General features: G+C 41.7%; 1 protein-coding gene across 5 annotated transcripts in view; it reads left to right on the top strand.

Moving 5' to 3' along the window:
* The window catches only part of NaPi-III (Na[+]-dependent inorganic phosphate cotransporter type III), a 73,555-nt gene extending 54,144 nt beyond the window's left edge, over window positions 1-19,411 (top strand). For 2 of the 5 annotated variants that reach the window (XM_089567284.1, XM_089567285.1), the window contains exons 5-13: window positions 2,612-2,708; window positions 4,758-4,877; window positions 6,030-6,074; window positions 9,211-9,314; window positions 10,407-10,479; window positions 10,951-11,033; window positions 11,319-11,440; window positions 15,001-15,186; window positions 16,326-19,411. In XM_089567284.1, coding sequence (XP_089423410.1) covers window positions 2,612-2,708; window positions 4,758-4,877; window positions 6,030-6,074; window positions 9,211-9,314; window positions 10,407-10,479; window positions 10,951-11,033; window positions 11,319-11,440; window positions 15,001-15,186; window positions 16,326-16,569 — 1,074 coding nt within the window. In that variant the 3' untranslated portion in view covers window positions 16,570-19,411. The remainder of the gene's footprint in view (window positions 1-2,611; window positions 2,709-4,757; window positions 4,878-6,029; window positions 6,075-9,210; window positions 9,315-10,406; window positions 10,480-10,950; window positions 11,034-11,318; window positions 11,441-15,000; window positions 15,187-16,325) is intronic. The other 3 variants (XM_089567286.1, XM_089567287.1, XM_089567288.1) reach the window with 3 other exon arrangements.
* Window positions 19,412-22,007: the final 2,596 nt, after the last annotated feature.

The raw sequence follows: 22,007 nt of genomic DNA, 5'->3' as shown, positions 1-22,007 counted from the left end.
AAAATGTAACATGCATAGTTTCATATTTTTGGGAAAAAAACATAAGATTTTGCTGACAAGAGGAGTAATTCAGTACAGTCTGCTATGCTCATCATTCAGGGCTAATAATTTCAAAACAGCTGCTTTATGTGAGTCTTCTATCATCACAGATGGCCAGAACAGCAGTATGTGTAATAAGGATGGTTCATCTCTTATCGAACAATAATGTTCTGCACTGTAGCATGCTGTTTCTTTCCCCAGTGAAAATAATCCTGATCTATTTATGTCAAAGTCACGAGGCAGTGATACATAAAGATTTTTAATTAAAATCACCGACCATTCACCTTTTGTCAGACCTTATCTCCAACAACTGAAAAGTTCCTTTTCACTTGCATTGCTATTTCTTGATGTTTACGCTAGACGGATAATCTTTCTTGTACTGCAGTGTGTGGCACGTTGCCCTCAGGCAAATTTTTTCTGTGATATAAGTTATCAGTGCTAGCGTTCAGCTCACACGTGTCGGGATTCTCAAGGCCTTGCAGTGTGTTCAGAACAATGAGCCACCAAGAGTTGCTGTGTTCGGCATCAGTATGCAAGCTAACAGCTTTGGCAGCACTGTAAAACCCATAAGGAGAACAGATAGTGCGTAAAGCACTGGCAGGTGCATTTGTGCTCTGCCAGCTGCTCATTTTTCGCTTCCACATATCTGACGCATAGCTGAGACTGCATCCTCAACGCTCAAGTGCCAGAGCAGGATCTTAAGATTTCTCTCTCTCTCTTGTGGCTTGGCTCCCACTTGCAGTCATTATTGCATTTGCTCTAAGGCTGTCACAGTGTAGAACGGATACCTGGCCAGCGTTTACTGTGCTATGAGTGTTGTGATCTCTGTCTTTATGTGTGTCTCTTTGTTTGCCGGTTACTGAAGACGCAATTCCAAGTAGAATGGGCACACTTTAAAACAGAGGTTACTTGTTTTTTGGTGTCATCGGGGGCCCTTAAATTATTTAGGATGTGGTTGAAGTGCCGGCTGAATGGTTGAAGGAGGTGGAGTTGACATGATGGAAGAAATTTGCAGACAGGCTCACTTCCTGTGGAACGTCAATTTGATGATGCGTAGTTGTTGAGTGCATTTTTATTTTTTATTTATTTATTTATTCATACTGTTAACCCTCTGCATGAGGGTCATTACAGGGAGGGAAACATATACAGACACAAGTGCAATTCTCTTCGCTAAAAAAAGAAACACTCAAATGCACAGAATTACAGATTTGCACAGCAATCTTCCAGGAACGCGTTCACACCTATCACAAATTTGTCTACATCTGTTTGGTCCACAACGTCACTTGGTAGTTGATTCCAAATTTCTACAGCATCGGGAAAAAAGGAGTAGCGATAGACATCAGTACGTGTAATAATAGGTTGTAATACCTTACTGTGATTTTTCCGAGGGCAACGCTTCAGGGGAGGTGTAACATAGTGATGTTTATTAACTTTGACTTTATCATTCATTATCAGAAAAAAAAGTTTCAATTTCTGCTTTAGTCTTCTTACTTCTAGTGATTCTAACTGACACTCTTTTAGCATTGCTGTGACTGAATCAGTGCGGCGGTATTTAGAGCATATAAAACGTGCTGACATCCTTTGCAATCTTTCCAGTTTCCGTTTTAAACCCTTTTGATGAGGACTCCACACTGCACTTGCGTACTCTATGATTGGCCGCACGAACGTCTTGTACGCAATCAATTTAATTTCTCTAGTCGCATTCGGCAACTTCCTCCTCAGGAGACAGACCTTCTGGTAGGCTTTTAAATAGACATTTTCAGTATGGGCTAGAGAAATCAAAGGCTAGAGAAATCTTCCAAAAGTCAGCACTCCCATGCATTGCAAGAATGCCCATACACGTCTGCTCAAGTGTGTTACGTGCAACTAAATGCACCTGCGGAATCATTACGATGTGATTCAGTGTCTTTTACTGTAGCACAGTATATTTCCAACTGTTGCTTCATGCCTGTTTCTGTAGAGGCAAAAAAACCTGCATTTTTACCATGTAATGAACATTGCAGTCAAGTACGTGATAGGGCTGTATCCAAAGTTTTGCTTCTAAATATGGACAAGTTGTAGGTGAACAACAGCATTTTTTTTTATAGACATGAGACTCTCTTTCATATTCAATCAAGTCAAATTAAATCAAGTTTATTTCATCATTTTAAAGGTTATTTCATAATTTAAGACAATCACATGGCACTTTGGTACAAAACTTTTTGTCCAGCCAGTGTATGTCCAAGGCCGTTCGATACTTAACATGACCAGAGCAGTGTTTATGCATTTGCTTGACGTTCACTTTCAGGATTTGCTCATTTCAATAACAGTGCTGTTTTTCATGCAACTCAGACAATCTGTTCGTAGTTTCATGGTGTGCATTGAAACTTCTGTCTTGTTCAGCAGGTTTAAGCAGTTTTTATACACCTTACTCTTCCCAAGTAGGCAAGCTTGTGTAGCAGGTGCTAACCATAATGGCATTGTGTTGGGTGCAGTTGTATAAGTTGCATAAATTTTGTGTATATATATTAGCAACTGAATAAAATTAAGTTTAGCTAATATTGGTGTTGTACTTCTCTTCTTTTAACCACAGGAAAAGCCATTGGAGCCTGGGCTGCGATCACTGCCCTTCTTTTATGGCTTCACTCTCTTCATCAATGTCTTCTCTGTTGTGCATGATGGACCACATTGTAAGTGCTGCGCTTTTGGACTAAAAGATGTAGCTTGTTTTAGTGGAAAGTGTTATCTCTTACTGTACACTGCACTAAATAGGAAAACTGCAGTTCTCATGTTGAAGAAATGTTGCATATAGGCCTGGAAAGGATGTCCTTGCACCATAGCTTTATCTAGCTCTGTTCAGGGCATTTATCTGATCTAGTCGTGTTGTAATAACAATAAATGCCAAAAAGATGATGTTAGCAACTTCGGTTTCAGATGACACTGAACGCCCATAAATGCAGGAAAAGCCCCAGTAAAAAATGCATTTGGAATTAATTAGTTGGAAACTATTTGGAAAAATTTGGCTTCCATTTGGTTTCCATTAGGTCACTGTTATGTTCTCTGAACTTTCACTTTCTTCTTTCATGTGCCAAGTCTATTTTTCTTAGTAGCAATTTTATGATCCCCACTTTTGCAAGTGGTGCTCTTAACATGAGAGAAAGCACAAGGATGCTGAAATGGGTGAGTTGCTTCATAGTTAATAGACACTGACGAGAAGAAAAGATAAGCACACAAGTGCGCTGTCTTGTGACTGGTTTCGTAATCGCAAAGGCAACAAAATATATAGTTTGAAAGGACATGAAAAATGTGATAAAATCTGAGTACAAAACAGATACTGTGTAAATAGATTAAGCCAAAAACAGAAATTCTTTTCTTCCAGGATAGAACTGTTTTACTGCTGCTGCGTGGCACGCAAGCTCTTTTTTTTGGCCAACGCGATAGAGGGATCAGTCGCACTGCTGTCGCCATCTTTTAGCATGATCCTCCAGGAATGATGTGTTAATAAAATTTCGATATGATTGTCACTTGAGTGCACCCTTGTGCTGTATAAAGTGTCACGGTGCTACTTTAATTAGTTACAAGCATGTATTTCAATGTACATACAGGAGCATGGTGCCAGAGCATGGCTATAACTCCTGTCTGCATGAAATGCTTAAGAGTAGTGGAAAAAATCGGGTAACAGGTGCTGGCATGGACAAACTTTTTTCTACCGGCGGACATACTAATACTGAGTGGTATGTCAGTGGTGCACTTTACCTTTCAGCATGGTTGCCGTGCTTCTCCATACATTTGTTCTATTGGTTCACCAAGGCACCAAGCTGGCATATCAAGTCCATGAAGATGTGCACGGATTGGTGAGCTTTTGTATTGCTTGTGAATCGATTGCCTACCACCGAGAGGCTTCTTCAGTGATGAAAAGAGATGGAAATTGCTGGGTGCCTGGCGCAGGTTGCAGGGAGAATGAAATGAAACAGACATCATCCCCACATTCCAAGAAATCCAGAACAGCTGCATCTACAAAAAATTGTTGTGGTGACGGTCATTTGGGGCCACACAGGCTAGCTGCTGCTTTATTTTCTCACCCGGCGAGCAGCAGTAAACGCTGCTACTCATTGCCACACACTGGAGCGGCTGTCGGGGGCCATTCACAGAAAATGTCGTGGACTTTTTAAAAAAGAGTTGCTGCATGACAGTGGCCGACCACATTCAGCCAATAGTGCACGTGCGTTGTCACAGCACTTCCGGTGGAAGGTACTGGACCGTCCTACATCCATCTCTTTCCATCTCCGTTTCCATCTCTTTGGAACATTGAAGAGCCACCTGTGTGGTAGGCGATTCGCAAGCAGTACAGAGGTTTAGCAAGGCTTCATAATGCAACTTCAGGAACTTGACGCAGGTTTCTTCTACATTGTGTATTGGTGTATTGTTGGAACATATGTTGGGACAGGCATGGTGACTGCTGAAAAGCAATGTGCACCAGTCACATACATACTGCTGTGTCAGTATATCTGCCTATGGAATAAATTTTTTTGTCCACACAAGCCATAATTACCTTACTTTTTTAATCACCCTTATGTTAAAGGAAAAGCCTCCAAAAGAAGCTTTTCACTCTCCGCCAGGGAAAAAGTTGACATGCAAGAGGTTTGAATAGTGCAACAGAATTTTTTTACTTCTCTGCTAGGATTTTTGGTTCTTGTGGTTGCATTCAAATTGCTGTTGTTTTTTTTGTTTGTTTTCAGTGCTGAGGTTCAATCTCATCCCTTGGTGGGGTGCCATGATCATTGCCATCTCGATCGCTGTGATCGCCATCATTGTTGTCTGGTTCTTCATTGTCCCTCGTCTTAGGGTCACCATTGAGAGTGAGTGAGAGAGCATGCACTGTGATTGCACCCAGCATGTTAGGTTGTCCGTAACAAAATTTGCACATGCAGAAAGATCAAATATATATGCGTATATAGTAACTGCCACATGGGAAAAAGTACAATAACAAGGTTTTGCTAACCTCTGCATGGGAAAAAGTACAATAACAAGGTTTTGCTAACCTCTGATTACTAGTTACTGTGGTGAAAGCAGGTACCCAGTCGAAGCATTAGTACTAAAGTATTTTTAATGCGAGAGCATTATAAGCCTCATTGGCAAGAAAAATGTGTTGTCGGTCATAAAATTCACCCATTGGCTTGAGGGAAGTGACATCCCCAGAGCAGATAATTTTCATTTGCTGGAGGGAAGCAGCATCACCACAGATCAGTTAGTGTGATTGTAATGTGCAACTGTTTAGGTAGAAAAAAAGAAGATGCTTAAATATGTAAGTGCAGTGACTTATAGAATCCTCATCCAAATTTTGTTATATTCAACCCTCTGTGAAGGCCTTTCTTTCGCTGTTTTCTGCTGCTAGTGTCAAGCACTCTTAAGAAAGATGTGATTTAAAGAATTGTTTTACCACCTTGTTGAAGTCTGTAGCCGAAAGGTTTTGCGCAAGGCAGCCAATCATAGTAATTGGCTTTAATTGTAATACAAGCATCTCGTCACTGATGCAGTATGTACAGAGTCAAATGAGTATCACATCAAATTAGGTGAAGTGATGTAGCATATTTAACAGCTTGTAAAACATTATTTCACAGTTGGTTCTGGATTAAGATGGTGAGGTAGCCTGCCTATGTGTAAAGATGTGTGCATGATTTGGTAGCAAGGTTAATTTGAGATGTTTTCACAATCTTGTCACAGCTACAATTTCAATTATTGACCATTTTAATCCTAATGTAGAAATGGGCTTGTTTGCTGGCATTGAAATCATTTTTGCAAATGATACTGGCATGCTTCTTGACATGAACTCCTGTACTTATCTGCACATTTGCCTTTTTGCCTCCCACGTACATTCAATTGAGGCATTGCACGTGAGTGATTAAAGCTGACCGTAAGCGGCTTTTACTTTGCATTCAACCAGCATATTGCTGGTCCTTACTTTTTTTCTAACAGCACTGCACGCTCATCTTTGCATGTACTCCTTGTAGGGGACATTTCCAGTGATGCTGATAATGACCGCATTACCATGACTGGTTAGTAAATTTTTTTTTTTCCTTTCATATATCTCTTATCTTATAGTGCTTTAGCGGGATTTCTTTTCCTTTTAAGCATCAAGTGCTTGTAGCTGGTGCCCTGGAGGTTTCAAAGTGCAAATTTGGTGACTAAAGCCAACTTAAGAGCAGATTTTGAAAATATAACCATTCGCTCAGGTATCAGTTAGGCTTTAAAGTTTAAAGCACCTGAGTATAGCTACTGGCATGCTGATAAGCACTTATTGCCTTACGCATTGGAAGTTCAGAGCAACGATGATATGGGAGTCTGTGATAGGAACCAATCAGTTATATCTGTTGTAATGCAGGTAAGTTTATTTGCTCGATAACAGATGGTACTAAACTACCCAATATTTGGCATGTATTTTCACGACTATTATCATCAATAGGTTAAGCTGGGTTTCTTCTAATATGCTTTGATACTCTCTGTTGATGTGTTATTGGCAGAAACATCTACAAAATCATCTGGCTGTTCTGGCAAGTATACAAAAGCTGGCCATGTTGTGTCCCACTGAGAACACTTCTGCGTGCTTAAAGTGCTAGCACTAGTTGCTCCCTTCTTTTCTGTCTCCACTGGGCTTATTGCTGCAAATTGCATGATTTGTGCTATGTGCGCACACCTGATGGCGTGGCTGTCGTGTGTCTGCATGGTGATAATTAACCATTTAGATAACTATGTGCACGCTCTAAAGATATATTCCTAAAGATATATTCCTAAAGATATATTCCTAAAGATATATTCCTAAAGATATATTCCTAAAGATATATTCCTAAAGATATATTCCTAAAGATATATTCCTAAAGATATATTCCTAAAGATATATTCCTAAAGATATATTCCTAAAGATATATTCCTAAAGATATATTCCTAAAGATATATTCCTAAAGATATATTCCTAAAGATATATTCCTAAAGGTATATTCCTAAAGGTATATTCCTAAAGGTATATTCCTAAAGGTATATTCCTAAAGGTATATTCCTAAAGGTATATTCCTAAAGGTATATTCCTAAAGGTATATTCCTAAAGGTATATTCCTAAAGGTATATTCCTAAAGGTATATTCCTAAAGGTATATTCCTAAAGGTATATTCCTAAAGGTATATTCCTAAAGGTATATTCCTAAAGGTATATTCCTAAAGGTATATTCCTAAAGGTATATTCCTAAAGATATATTCCTAAAGATATATTCCTAAAGATATATTCCTAAAGATATATGTTTAAGGCCCAAGAATTTTAGATAAATATATGGTATTTGATTTAATATCTACGGTTCTTTCATAAGCTGAGAAATTATCTTGTCTTGTATGGTGGAAACTTCTTGAAGGTGCACTAAATAGAAACCTGAACTCTTCTTTTTACTGTGGGAACTCGATCTACATGTTCCGAGCATTCTTAGAAACTCAGAATTATTGTCTTGTGCGGCTGATTTCCCTAACTTAAATCGGATTATGTGCAGGTCACATTGCCATTTAGCTGTGTGGCCTGATGCAATGCCACCGTTTGTCCACAGCTACTGCCACCATGCAAAATCAACTAGCTAAAAGGCAGTGTTGAGAAACACTGGTTTTAGTTAATTATTTTTTAAATGTTAACACTTATCTACAGAACTGTAAAAGCTATTGAGCATAAAAAAAAGTCATGTTAATGGCTTGAATTTTCAACAAGTAAGCACTTTCCTTTTCTGTTAACAGGTGTAGTCAAGATGCAAGCGTAGTGTAGACTGTACAGGGTTTCAAACTATACCCTGAAAACTTCTTTTCCATTTTTAGTTATTGATCATTGGCTTTATAGGTGTCTTCTCTTCACGCGAACAATATTTCTTTGCGCTTGCTGCATTTTTCAGTGTCAGTGCTTGTTTAATTGCTGTAATATTTGTATTGGTCTTCTGCAGAGAAAAAAGGAAAGCTTGTTGTTTGTTGTGCAAATTGTGTTCCTGTCTCGCTATTGCCAGTCCCTCACTGTTGACGAGAGGAAAGGCACATTCTAGAACAGAATTTGCACAGCTTCAGTGCAGGCTTTACCTGTTTGTCACTTCCAGAAAACCCCTCTCCTTACGGACATTGCAAAACATGGTGGCCAAAGTGAGCTTCGTAGAAAAAGAGTGCTGTGCTGCAAGAGAGAGTGCAAAACTTAAGTGCTGTGCACTTAGGTTTTTTGATGTTATACCCCTGTCAAGCGCACAAGTTAAGTGCACTTACGGGGAGTGCGCTTCGGCATCCTGAGTGACACTTTGGGCTACGCAGTGCTAAACGGGAAAGCAAAGTGCACTCGTAGTAAAAAAATTGGCGGCAGAAAGTGAGCGGAATTTCTGAACAGGACGATGGAAAAGAAATAAAGACGCATAATATTTGATTGCTTAACGTGATAGCGCAAATAAAACGAGGTTCAACAGTTTTTAACGATGAAAACAAAATGAAAATAGAAGAAAAGCCAAGACCAGCCAAGACTATCCAGAATTTTGACAACAAACAAGATAGCGGCGGGCAGCGATGTTGCATCTGATCACGTTTCCTTGTTTTGTTGCTTCGCTTGTAGCTACAACCAACAAACTTTTTTCTGAAAACAGTGTTATAGCACGTAAAATAAAGTTGTAAGTACTTTTTATGCACTATAAATTTTGTACCTTTGGAACCGCTGGCGTCGAGGCTACGCACTCAGCCAGCAAAGTGTGGTCCGTAAACGCACTCCTAGCGAAGTGCACTCTTCCGCGAGTGACACTCACTTGCGTCGTTTAGATGCGGCAAAGTGTACTTCCAGCGAAGTACACTCTCCGTAAGTGCACTTAACTTGCCCGCTTGACAGGGGTATTACTCAGAGGTGTAGTGAAGTATCTTAGCCTTAGAAGAGAAAAGTGTTTGTTTATTCTCTGTGCATAGTAAATAGCATATAGCTCTGCAGGTTCCTCTGGCATCATTCTGCCTGCCAGGCACTTCCAGCAGTAAAGTTAGTTAAGTTTTATGCAAACGAAAAGGTTCGCAAACAGAATACAATTGTGTTTGTACAGGAGTGGTTTTGATTTTTGAAACTGCATATTCATGCCAAAACCTTTGCTACTGCCGGTATTTGATTTTGATGCATGCAAGAAGAAGCTAAGGTTTGCCGTTCGTTTTCGTGCAGAGCTAGCCCAGGCCACCAAGGATCTACCAAAGACTTTGACATACTCATTTTCACCAAGTGATCCAGTCAACGACGATTTGGTAGACACAGACAGCAGCAGAAAGGTTAGTTCTTTTGATACTGAATGCTTTTTGTGACTCGTTGTTCTTGATATAGTTCTGAGCTTGTCACCTGTGAGCAAAAATAAGCCTTCTAAATTTCTCAGAGCAAAATGTATACAGAGAGTCATTCTGAGTGTGTGTGTGTTCTGGTTATACTTCATGGCAGGCTTTTTGGTACTTCTTTGAATGTTCATTAACCATGTAAAAAATGTGGCACTAAAACAGATGCAAAAACTGCAGACATGGTGCAGGCTTTTAATGTGTAGGAAACAGCTAAAAGTGCAAGCAAAAGTGACAGCAAGATGAAGTTACGCTAGACACATTCATCAGTCCTAATGAGGCCATCTAATTAGAATAAGCCAGAGAATACATTTTTAGATGGTCTGTCTTTAATTCATTTCACCACTGCTTTGTGGATGTTTTTTTAGTTGTTTTTCTTCTTCACATCCATGGTATGTGCTGCCCATGGTTCTTGTGTCTTTTCTTACGTCCTTGTTATTTCCACACATTTTTGGGAGATTCGATGTGTTGTGGAGCTTTCTTTTTATCTTACTTATATTTGTCCTGTTTGCAATGGTCTCTTAGGAAATTTTTATGTAGTCACAAAATGTCTTGAATAGAAAATGATGCTCCCTCACTAGTCTCTTTCCACAATTTCTCCTAACTGTTTTGCATCAGAGGAGTTGTGAAGAATGGAATTTTAGTAGTTCTGATTTCTGAGCTAGTTGAATCATATGTAGAAGTTTAATGCTACACAGACAAGTGTGATAGAGTGGGTGCAATGAGCGCCAACAACTTCATTTTGAAAAATGCACATACTATAGATATGTACATTCTTTAATTTTTATCAGGCATTAGAAAACACAAGATGTCTATACGCGTGCTGCCAAAAAATAATAATAATTATATCAACGGCAAACTTACATGGTAGTGATCAATGCGCTGACCTAATTGAGTGTTCTGTGTGCATTGGCAGTTGAAACTGAAATTGTCATTAGTTCCAAGGCTTCACTCAATGATTCTTGGGATCATTGTAAACTGAAGCCCGCCCCCTGATCTGATTTTTTTTTTCTTTGTGCTCGTCAACTTCCTCAGCTGAGTGCGGGAAATATATTGAACGGTGGTCGGCGTACCAGCATAGAAGTGATTTCTGGAAAGCTCCAGCACAGTAAGTTTTAAGTGCATTATGTTAAACTACATACTCTGAAGTTGCATGTTTTCATGACTCATTTTTCTCTGCACCTGTGCTCTGTTGTGAATGTGTGCAGAGTTGTTTTTGATGATGCAATCGTGTAAATACAGTATTGATCTCAGGGCCAAGTTCGGGGTGCGCCTATTATGCGTGGAAATAAAAAAAATTGATTTTTCGCGACCAAACTGGGGGTGCGCCTATTTTGCGAATGCGCCTATTATGGGAGTAAATACAGTACTTCAAAAAAAGGAATGTTGAAGTGAGTTTATTTTTGGGAGCAACCTAGTTAACTGGTCATTATTTTTGCTTCTCATGAGCAAAACAATTTTTTGGTAGAAGGAATTTGGTTACAGGCATTTAGGCAGCTATACAAGCACCATTTAGTCCTGTAAGCATGCATACATTTTCATAATTGTTTGTTGTTTTGTCTCTATGCCATTGGTGTAGATGATTACCCAAACCTCCACCCACATCCACACCATAACCCGCACAAGAGGCTGTCACTGGTGATGATTGAGGAAGCAGCCTTGGTAAGTATTTGGAAGCATCTAAGGAAAAGGGCATTTCGCAAGAAGCTTGTGTGAGCTTCCTGCTACAAGAAAAATTCTGTGACATGTCCCATAATTCCTTCGTGTGTGCACACGACTGCATACACATGCATATGTATAGTTTTTTTTGTCAGCTTTGCAGTGAGACCATTGCAGCCTGAAATGACAAGAAGCGTAGCACTGCTTAATTCAAACATTTTAATCCTTGCACATACTCTCAACCTCAAGTTAGTCAACTCTTTTTTTTTTTTTTTTATCTCATTCTAGGCTGTACCGCCGATTAAGGAAAACCATGATGATGATAAACCGGAGACAGCAAAGCTGTTTTCATTCCTCCAAGTTCTCACAGCAGTCTTCGGATCTTTTGCACATGGTGGCAATGACGTCAGGTGAAGGGCTTTTATTTTCTTATCATTTTGTTCATGTTTTTCTCTTTCTTTCTTTGTTCTTTGGTAGGCTGGGAAAGCTTTTGGCAGCACCCTTTGGTGTTCTTGTTGTTAACAATTTGTCTAGAGCGATGATGTCACATTCTTTATCTGTTTAGTCACCCAATTGTTGAGGTGGAAACCGGAACTAGTCTCTTTAAGCAACTAAGTGCTCATTAGAGAGCAGCTGAGTGCCAGTAATACCTAGCACTGCAGGAGTAACACGGCTATGAAAGTGTTGATTAGAATTAAGCTGCAAGGCTTGCTAAACATTAAGACCTGGTTAAAGGTGTATAGACACCAAATTTTTTGTTTTCTTTTTTCCCTCGGAACGGTGTGCAAGACGATAGTAATATCAACCGCAACATGGAATTCACCTACGCCAACTGAATAACATATCATTGAATTTTTTTCTCATATCATTTCTACCATTTCTGTTCCGGCTTCAACAGCCAGATGGTAGCGGTGATACAAAAACTGCGATATAATCACTGCTTGTTCATTTCTTACCATTCCATCTCTTAGTCAGGCTTGCATAAAAGTTTGTGAATTAAAATGAAGAAAGTAGTGACCATAGTGTAGTTTTTATATACCTCACATGACCTCAACTTGTTTTTGTGTTTGGTGTTGTTATGTTCTGTGTTGTTCAGCTTCTGTGGGTTGTGTCCTTTTCTGCAACCACTGCATTTTTGTCATCTCGACGGGGAAATGCACAGTGCACTTGTGAACACTGCTAACATCCTTTGTGCACCTGAAAAGAATGTACTGCACTTAAAAAGCATAATGTGCCTAACTAGTACCGTATAAACCGGAATATAAGTCGAGATTTTTTCTTAAAAATAGCAAGCTAAAGTCACCCCTCGTCTTATATAGCGGCCTTTAGCAGAACGTGAGTCGCAGTCTGGCAACATGCGGCGTAGCTGCTCGCGAACGGACAGCCGAAGCCGTATCGACATCAAACGTCTTCGCTTGCATTTCCTTTCTCCTTCGCTGGCCGTTAGTTTTCGCGTGCGGTGTTTTGTTAGCCCTCGCTTGAAATTCCGTTTCAACAATGAATAGCGGCACGCGGAGGCAGTATACGGCGGCATTCAAGAAAAAAGTAATCGAGTTCGCTGAAGCGAACGGCAACATGGCCGCTCAGCGCATGTTCGGCGTCTCGGAAAAGAGCGTGCGCTATTGGCGAGGGCAAAAGGACAAGTTGCTCGCGTGCAAGCCCAGCAAAATGTCCTTTCGTGGGCGTAGTGCAGTGCACCCACAACTGGAGGACACACTTGCGGACTTTGTGCGGCATCATCGTGCGCGCTCACTACCCGTGACGGCGCATCTGATTCAGTGCAAAGCCCTAGAGCTTGCGCGTGAAGCCGGACTAAGCCGAGAAGAATTTAGCGCACCGAAGGCATGGGTGCGCCGTTTCATGAAGCGCAAGGGATTTTCCCTCCGTAGGCGCACATCGATCTGCCAAAAGCTGCCGGAGGAGTACGCTGATAAGCTCGTCAGCTTCCAGCGGTTCGTGATCCGCCTCCGAGAGGAGCATAACTACATGCTGGGGCAAATTGGAAACGCTGACGAGACCCCTGTGTGGTTTGACATGCCTTCGTCTACCACCGTCAGCGAACGCGGCGCCAAAGAGGTGAAGCTGCTGTCGACAGGCAGTGAGCACTCGCGGTTCACTGTCATGCTCGCGTGTACAGCTGATGGCAGAAAGCTGCCACCTTTTGTAATTTTTAAAAGAAAAACAATACCGAAGGAAGCCTTCCCTTCAGGTGTCATCGTGCGAGTAAATGAGAAGGGCTACATGGACGAGGCTATGATGATTGAGTGGATCCGCGTGGTATGGAATCGCCGGCTTGGTGCACTGCTGCGCCCTCGGAGCATGCTGGTGTTGGACGCATTTCGTGGCCACCTTACGGAAGCCGTGAAGCGTGCCCTAAGCGAGGCTAGGACGGACCTCGTCGTCATTCCTGGTGGAATGACGTCCACCCTTCAGCCACTCGATGTCGTATTGAACAAGCCTTTTAAGGACAGAGTGCGGCATGAGTACAACGAGTGGATGTCCGGGGACAACCCTAAGACGCCAACGGGCCGCCTGCAAAGGCCTCCGCTTGCGACCGTCTGCAGCTGGGTGTTGTCGGCCTGGCGTTCTTTGCCAGACGCCATGGTCGAGAACGCATTCAAAAAGTGCTGCATAAGCAACATGCTTGACGGCACTGAGGACGACGCACTTTGGGAGGCGGCGAGCGACAAAGAATCGTCGTCTGACGACGCTGATGACAGCTCGGAGTGAGGTCGCCGCTCCGGTGCTCCACGGACGCAGCCGACGCCGCAAATAAATGCATTTCGGCAATATTTGCTTCTTTTCATTTTTTTCAATTATTTTCACTTCAAGGTAAGGGGGTCGACCTATATTCCCACTCGACCTATATGCGGTTTATACGGTACTTGTCGTGTTCAACCCCACCTTCCATTCATCACTGCTGTTGCTGAGTTGGGACAGAGCTTACTATATATGCATTCAGATGTATTCGTATGGCACTACTAGAGTTCACATAACCAGCGTGTACAAGTGTTATTGTTCATCCTTACCAGATTTTTTTTTTTTGCATTTTTTTGGGAAACTAAACAACTCTCTCCAAACAATTCAGCTTATTAGAAATTCTGTTCAGCAGAGTTCACTAAAAGGAACTTCACTCTATTTAGCTACTTCTTAAAGGTGCAGTGAAGAGGAATCTGAAAGTCTTTTTGCCGCGGGAACTCAATCTACACGTTCCGAGCATTCTTAGAAACTTCGATTTATTGCGCTGTATGGCCGATTTCCCTAATTAAATCGGATTAACGTCCGGCTCCTGCCTTTTTTTTAATTCTCCCCGTACGGTGGGCAGAGTTGACCAACGCGTGGAGTGCCTTTCAGCCAGCTCCGTGGAGGCTTGCCGCTCTGCCATCGGCGGAGTAATACGTAGTAATCCGTAGTAGCAAATAGTCCGCGCATATTTTTACTTCTGCAGGCTTATTTTGCGGCTATATTATCTGCGAATGGAACTATTTATTCACGGAAACCTAAAAAAACGAAATAAAGCGAAACCAAAGCCTCCACGGAGCTGGCTGAAAGGCACTCCACGCGTTGGTCAACTCTGCCCACCGTACGGGGAGAATTAAAAAAAAGGCAGGAGCCGGACGTTAATCCGATTTAATTAGGGAAATCGGCCACACAGGACAATAAGTTGAAGTTTCTAAGAATACTTGGAACATGTAGATCAAGTTCCCGCCACAAAAAGACGATTTCAGATTCCTCTTCACTGCACCTTTAAGGTGTCGTACTGAGTGTGAGATATTCCTGCAAAAATTAGTGCAGCATTAAGGTGTTTTACTCTCCTACTATAGCTGCCAGTTAGTAGAGACTGTGATGCTGAAGAAGCCTAAAATGTTTTTTTCTTTTTAGGTGCTTGCATATTGTTTTAGTTGAGAGTGGGATATCAGTAGTGTTTGTGTTCTGCTTAACACTGGCCTCATTTTTTCCTCCTCAACAGCAATGCAATTGGGCCCCTGATTGCCCTGTGGATGATATACTTTGAAGGCAACGTGAAGCAGTCGGCAGAGACGCCTGTCTACATCCTTCTGTATGGAGGAATAGGCATCAGTCTGGGACTCTGGATCTGGGGACGGCGAGTGATCCAGACTTTGGGCGAGGACCTCACTAAAGTGACACCTTCCAAGTAAGATTATTTTGAATGTTAATATTATAATTATGGAATTATTCCAGTCATCTTTAGTCTGATAATGACATTTCTGTGGCTAGTTTTGATGGGGAATCGTGCCACAAATGTGCTGACGAGTCAGATGCTCGGTTTTCTAGCTGTTATACTACTATGCATCTCTGAGGTGGTGTGTTTTGTACTGAATATTTCTGATGGTTGGATTTGTACTAGTCAAACTGACATTTTGGTACAACAAAAAGCTAATTAATAGAACCGTTTAGACAGCTCGCATTTACATAACTCATAAGAGGAGGCAGTCGTTAGCGATATGCCCTAGGAGATAGCCTGGCAATGTACCTGGATGGCTACTCTGGATGAGGATGGTTAGGATAAAGTTCAGGGTTTCTTTAGAACAGCACATATTGAGTGCACTAGGGTGCTGGATAATCATATCTGATATAAGAAAGAGTTACTGTACCACCTTTGTCAAATGTTTAGAGCCCAAGAATTTTAGTTGTAAGCCGAGCGTTTGGGGCTCTTACAGCATCCATAGAAGTCCTAACTTTAGGACGAGTGTCAACGGTTGTTCCTCTCACCTTTAAGAGATTTATAATGCTAGTGATTCATCATGAGCCATAACACAGGATAATCCCTTTGGGCTCTTTTTATTGACAAATTATGTTAAGACAAACTTTTGCAGTGACCTCAAGCTGCTGACTCTGGGCAGTGGTACTCATGGAGTGTTTGTGTGGCACTCAGCGCAAGAAAGAAAAAAAAACGAAAACCTTTTTGCCATTTGAATTAAGCAGCAGCGCAACAGACTCAAACGAGGACCCTGGCATACCTCCCAATAAAAACATTTCCCCTTTCGGATGTGTCGATACCAGTGTCGATAAGCAGCGGAACAAACTCAAACAAGGACCCTGGCATACGCCCAAATAAAAAAATTTCCCCTTTCGGATGTGTCGATACCAGGTGTAGCCATGACATGGTGGTACAATTCAATTTAATTTAAGCTCGCACATCATACATTTTCTCCCACTAATACATAGTGAATAGTGTGTAGATCAAAGTAGAACTAAGCAGTCCACTGAAGATGTGCGCACATTACGATGATTAGTTACACATCTTTCTTTTTTTTGTGTGTGTGTGAACAGTGGCTTCACGATTGAAATCGGTGCTGCCTCGACGGTGCTGCTGGCTTCCAAGGTGGGCATCCCAATCAGCACGACACACTGCAAGGTGGGCTCCATCGTGTTCGTCGGCTGGGTGCGGTCACGTAAGGGCGTCGACTGGGGCCTGTTCCGTAACATCATCATGGCCTGGCTACTCACCCTGCCCGTCACAGGCGGACTCACTGCCGCCATTACGAGCATCCTGTACGCAGCTTGCTCCCTCTGAAGAAAGCCGCGATTCCGTTCACCACCACAGCACTTTGGTCTGAGTTGACCCCATTGGCTCATCAAGAGTGTATACTACAATCTTGTGAACAAGAAGGTGCCGCCTCTCTCCACACGCCTGCAGTGCATGCGGCAGTCTGCACTTACTAGGCAGGTGGTCCACCCTAATTTTGTGACATTCGGAAGTGATAGGCAGCAAAGACTGTTTGCAGCAACGGTTTGCAGCCCCTTCCTGCGGCGTGGAAGAGAAAGCCCAACAGGGATGGTGCTGCAAAGGCCTTGGGTGTGAACAAGCGAGAGTTTGGCGTGCAGTGGTGCGTGTGTGTTCGGTTGGCAGGCATTGGTTTGCTGCATGTGGTTTAGCTGGAAGAGCGCAAAGATGCTGCGTGCTACTTGTTCCAAGCGACACCAACGAAGTGCGGACTGGTGGCCGTCCTTTATTTGTGGATTTGTCGTGATGGAAGCGTGTGTGGTACTTTGGCATCCAGTAGAGGAGGACAGTTGTTTCATCATCCTCTGCTAGAGTTGCATTGAATGTTTATCATAGTGATTTTTATTCTCCGGAGGCATCATTACCAAAGCTTGCTACTCGTTCTCACTTTGGACATGCTAGTCTTGAGTGGCGTGTTTGGATGCACAGAGGTGCACATTCTGGGCTCTGCTATATCCCTCTCTTGTTGTTGAAGCCTGCTTAGAGAGGACCATGTGAGCTCTTGTCTAGAGGTTTTTGTTTTTATTTCAATTTTTATTTTAGTGTTTAGTGCGCCGGGCCTGTTGCAATCAGTTTTTAACTAGTCTTTATGCACTGCTTGTTTTGAAGCATGGTGCAGAACATAATACAATCCATAATTTGCTTTCACTGTTATTGCAGTATTGAACTGTGTGTTTAAAGCAGTGGAATGAGAAATTTATTTACAGTACCTTTTTATTGACTCGGTCACGTTGCAAAGCAGTTGTGACTTCAATGTATGGCTACATGTTGTTAAGCTTTTCCCTGGTTATTTCTTCTGAGGAAAAAGGTTGTGATGGGTATCTTATTGACTAAAAGGAAGAGGCAGGCTGAAAAACGGCATGAGAAAACGCAGGAGCATAAAACCTCGTTTTTGCTTTCACTTGAAGTGGAACTTTTTTGCCTGTCCTCTTGGGTCAGGTTTCCTCTGTTGAGAGCTGTGGGAAAAAGCAGGGTTGCTTTCGCAGTCAAAAGTAATATTAAAAAGGAATCCATGGTTTGTGGGCAAATTGCTTGCACCTTGCTTGCAGGTTCATGCAGCTCTATTTCCGTGCAAGCATAGCCTTTAAAATCTGGATGCTACGCCAAGGTGTCGACTTTTATGCGAGGGAGGACTTCTTTTGAGTTCTGTACACAACAGTGACGCAGACTGTACAGTCAAAGAGGCTGGTTGAGAAGCTCTGTCAGCATATATTTACCCTTTGTAGATTCTTAGTCCACGTTGCAAGTCAGGAATGGAGCATGGCGTGGCATTGCTTTCATGTGTTTAGCATGCATAGCAGTGCTTTGTTAATATAATGCTTGTGCTTTTCTCACCGCTAGTCGGCCATTCTAAATGCTAGCCATTGTTCTCAAGGCAAGCTACACAGTCGCATTACTTTTTTTTTTGTCTGCATGCTATGGAAGTAATTCACAGGTGCTTATTCTGTGTCCTTGAGGAGTGAAAGCAGCCTTTATTTTATTCTCTCACAGATCTAGCGCGAGCCTAACCATACCAATTAAATCTGTTAAAGAAGTCAAATTTTCTGCCGTGATGAGTACTTTAGGCAAGCAGTCAATACCGAGATTTGAACACTTAATTGCTTTGTTGGGCATTTAGGTCCATGGTATCTATGGAAACACACTGCTGTTACTCTCTAAATGTGGTGTCCACTTGATGAAATGCAGAAATACAGTGCTTGATGAGAACCTTGTACATTTAGATTAAGTAGGCTAAGTAGGAATAAGTAAATAAACCTGCATCATGGCTTTCGAGTACCTAGAAGCATGTAAGTTGACGGCGAGGTATAGAGTGGCCTTGCCCAAAATTTTTTGTTACCTTTAAGATAAGCAGCTTGTGTCGCACTGGGAGTGAAATATTGGTTAGGTTTGCTGAGAGTTGGTACAAATCTAGTTCAAACCGCCCATTTGCTGCCCTTCATTTTGGGCATGCATATATATATACACACACACACGCACTATATATGGACATATTCTTCAAAGGCAGTCGTGTTGCGTTTCTTGGAAGAGAAGTATATGTTGTGTCACTGACATTCACCGAAGTCTTTTGCTGCTGGCTGAATGTCTGCAGCCTGCCCTGGTAAGCTGTCAATTTTCGAAACTCACTCACTACAGCATCCAAGATTCGTGAAATGTATATATATATATATATATATATGCCTCGGTTCTGGCAGCCTTGATGCCATAGGAACATAAGAGGGTTCTCACTCAGCTTTCACCCTCTCCGTTCGATGACGTTCTACGTCACACCTGCGGTAACTCAGGACGTTCTACGTCCGCCGCTTATGAACGTGGGTGGCGCTGGTGAACACTCTCAAGGTTAGGTTACTTGTTAACATAAATACCCCCGAAAGCAGAAGATTTGACAGCCGTCGCCGTAGCTCAGAGGTAGAGCACCGGACGCGTAATTCGGAGGTCGTGGGTTCGGATCCCACCGGTGGCATGTGGTTGTTTTTTCTTCTGCTTTTCTAATCAATTAGCTTTAAGTGATAACATATTCAGTAATATTCTAAATTGATCAGGACCACAAAATAAATAAATTATTTAAAGAAAAATCCCCTGTGCCCCTGTGCCCCTTGGTTTCTGTGGCTGTTGGCTTCTGTCATATATATATATATATGCTGCTGGAAGTTCCATGGAAGGTAAGATATATATATATATATATATATATATATATATATATATATATATATATATATATATCTTACCTCCCCATTTCTATCAGCCTCCATAATGCCAAAAGGTTTTTGATTTCGGTGTGTAAACATTACGTAGTGCACAAAATCTACACTAAGTTCTTTCACTGTCGCTATTATCAGAGTGAATCAGCTATGCTAGAAAACATTGCTAAAAGAAAATAAACGACTGTAGTGAGCTTGTTTTGCAGAAACAGTTCCTAGAAATGAGGGCAAAGCTTGAGCACCGCCTGTACTATCCATTGCTTGGTGAGAAACTGCACAGTCCATAGTTTTTGATAGATACCTCTGCAGGTTAGCCAAAGCTGCGTAATTATGTCTCGGGGGGAAAAGGAGGAGGACTCTCTTGTGGCTTGAGTGCCGAACTGCCAGACTTGCCCAAATGCGAGATGTAGCCCTGCCTCAAGCTTTATTGAAATGTGATGCTAGGTCGACATAGTCCATATTTCCGTGCTTTGAAGGTTTCTGAACTAGTTGTATCTTTTTCCCTGGCTGAATGAGGAAGTGCACGAAATGATTATTTTCACTGGTGCCCACTCCGATTTATATGGGCACCACTGCAGGATGTGCCTTGAATGCTGAGGCAGCCAGGGATTGGGTGTGCCTCTATGGCACCTTACTTTGGGCACAGGGCAAAGGGCACCGTAGCACAGATTTTATTCACTGTGCAAAAATGAAGGTGATGGAGAAAGTTCCATGGAAGCAGTGTAATGCCTTGAAACTGCAGCGTGCTGTTGATGTTGCCAAGCTCTTGAGAGGGTCTGATATCACAAAGTTTTATCTTGTGGTGCGTAATAATGGCCAGAGCACACTTTTCGTGTTTCATACATCAAATTTCTGGACCTCTTGGTGAATTTATCGTAATTCACAACTTGACAAAGTGGCCTGTAATAATTAATCTCCAGAGCCTGACACTTTGCAGAATGTCGTAATGTGCTGCTGCATAAAGCACTGGTGACAAATAAGATTTTGCAGCAGTGGGCTCTATGTTGTTTTTATTGTAGTGTTTGCAGCTAAACATCTGCAGGAGCCAACGTACATATTTGTGCTATGCTATTGCCAAAAAGCCATTAAAAGATAGCCTGACCTTTTAGGTTATAGAAACGTTAGATACGGTGCCGATTAAGCCTTCCAATGCTTTGGAGATCTTTCTTCCAAGATGGGTCAGTGCAGCAGTACAAGCTTATACAGAATGGAGCACTTTGTAGATAAGCCTGTGTATGTTTCTATTTGTAAATAGCATTGCAGCCTTTATTTTGTGGAGCTTCATTGGGGAATGCTGCTGGAAGTGCTGTGTACAGTTCATGAGTAAATGCCTGTCTGGAAGACACAGATACACTTGTTAAGAGAGGTCACTGGTTAGTGGTTGTTCACATTTCTCTTGTGTCGCTTCTAATTTCAATTTTGTCTTTGTGCTTAGCTTGGTACATGTTTAAAAAAAGGTGTTGATGCCGCTCGTAAAGCAAGTTCCATTGCAGTGCTGTTAATCAAAATCACAACTGGCTCTGTCTAATTTTAATAACTTCACATTCTTGTGAGGGTTTCTTGGCCTGTTTCTCTTCTTTCGCAAGACCAGACCCTTATAGAAGTTTACATTTTGTACTTACTCTCAATATAAAGTGTGTTTTTCCATTCTGTCTCAAGTCCCTAAGGGAACTGGAGTCGTTTTAATGCATGAATAGCTTTGTCTTCATCCTGTAACACTAGTCCCTATGTGGTATTGTTGGGAGAATTTTTTGTTTCTCTTTTTCCCCTAGAGAGTAATACAATGTTAACATTACTCAAATTCTTTGCAATGCATGTGCCAAATCTATAAGTGCTGCAGAAGACCTGCTTTTAGCCCATAGGATTGTTCTTAAGTGTTGTTTGGAAACCCGCTGATCTAGATTTTTTTTTTTTTTTACTGTGAGCAGCTTTGTGCTGTTGCAAGTCACCTAAAAATGTGCTGTGAACATACCTACTGAGGAGACCTTGCTATTTTGTTTTCCTCTGCATCTGTTATACATAGATTTTTATTCATATGATTGCAAGATGTGCAGATATATAGTGTGTAAAGTTATTTCCTCGTGTTTCTCATATGTTAATCCCGAGAAATATGCATGCTGTAAAGACCGCCTTTCCTGTTGCATATTCGTTGCTACACCATGCATTCTGTGCAATACCTTTTAAAGCAGCGATATTGCATAATCTTTCATTGTTTTGTTTGCAAATTTGAGTCTTTATTGTTTTGGTCATGTTGTGATACCACACTTCTTTGCAGCTTGTGCCGTATCTGCAAAAGACAAAAATGTGGGAAGGTAACTCGGAGGAGTAAATTTGGTGCTCACATTGAAAAAGTCAGGAAAAAAAAAGTTAGAATGGCATGTTGTGTGAAAGAAAGCATGCCTATTCAGCCTGGCCTTCAATAAAGTTGGAGTAGTTCTGAAGGCATTTGTTTTTTTTTCTGTGTAGGCAGTGTTTAAAGTCATTGTGACTGTGACCGAAAGTCTCGCATCAACCAGTGAAGAGGGAAGT

Source organism: Amblyomma mixtum, chromosome 1, assembly GCF_055824585.1.
Source record: "Amblyomma mixtum isolate Tamu chromosome 1, ASM5582458v1, whole genome shotgun sequence".
Classification (NCBI taxonomy): Eukaryota; Metazoa; Arthropoda; class Arachnida; order Ixodida; family Ixodidae; genus Amblyomma; species Amblyomma mixtum.
The sequence above is the reverse complement of the archived record's forward strand: the minus strand, read 5'-3'. Positions and strand labels throughout refer to the sequence as shown.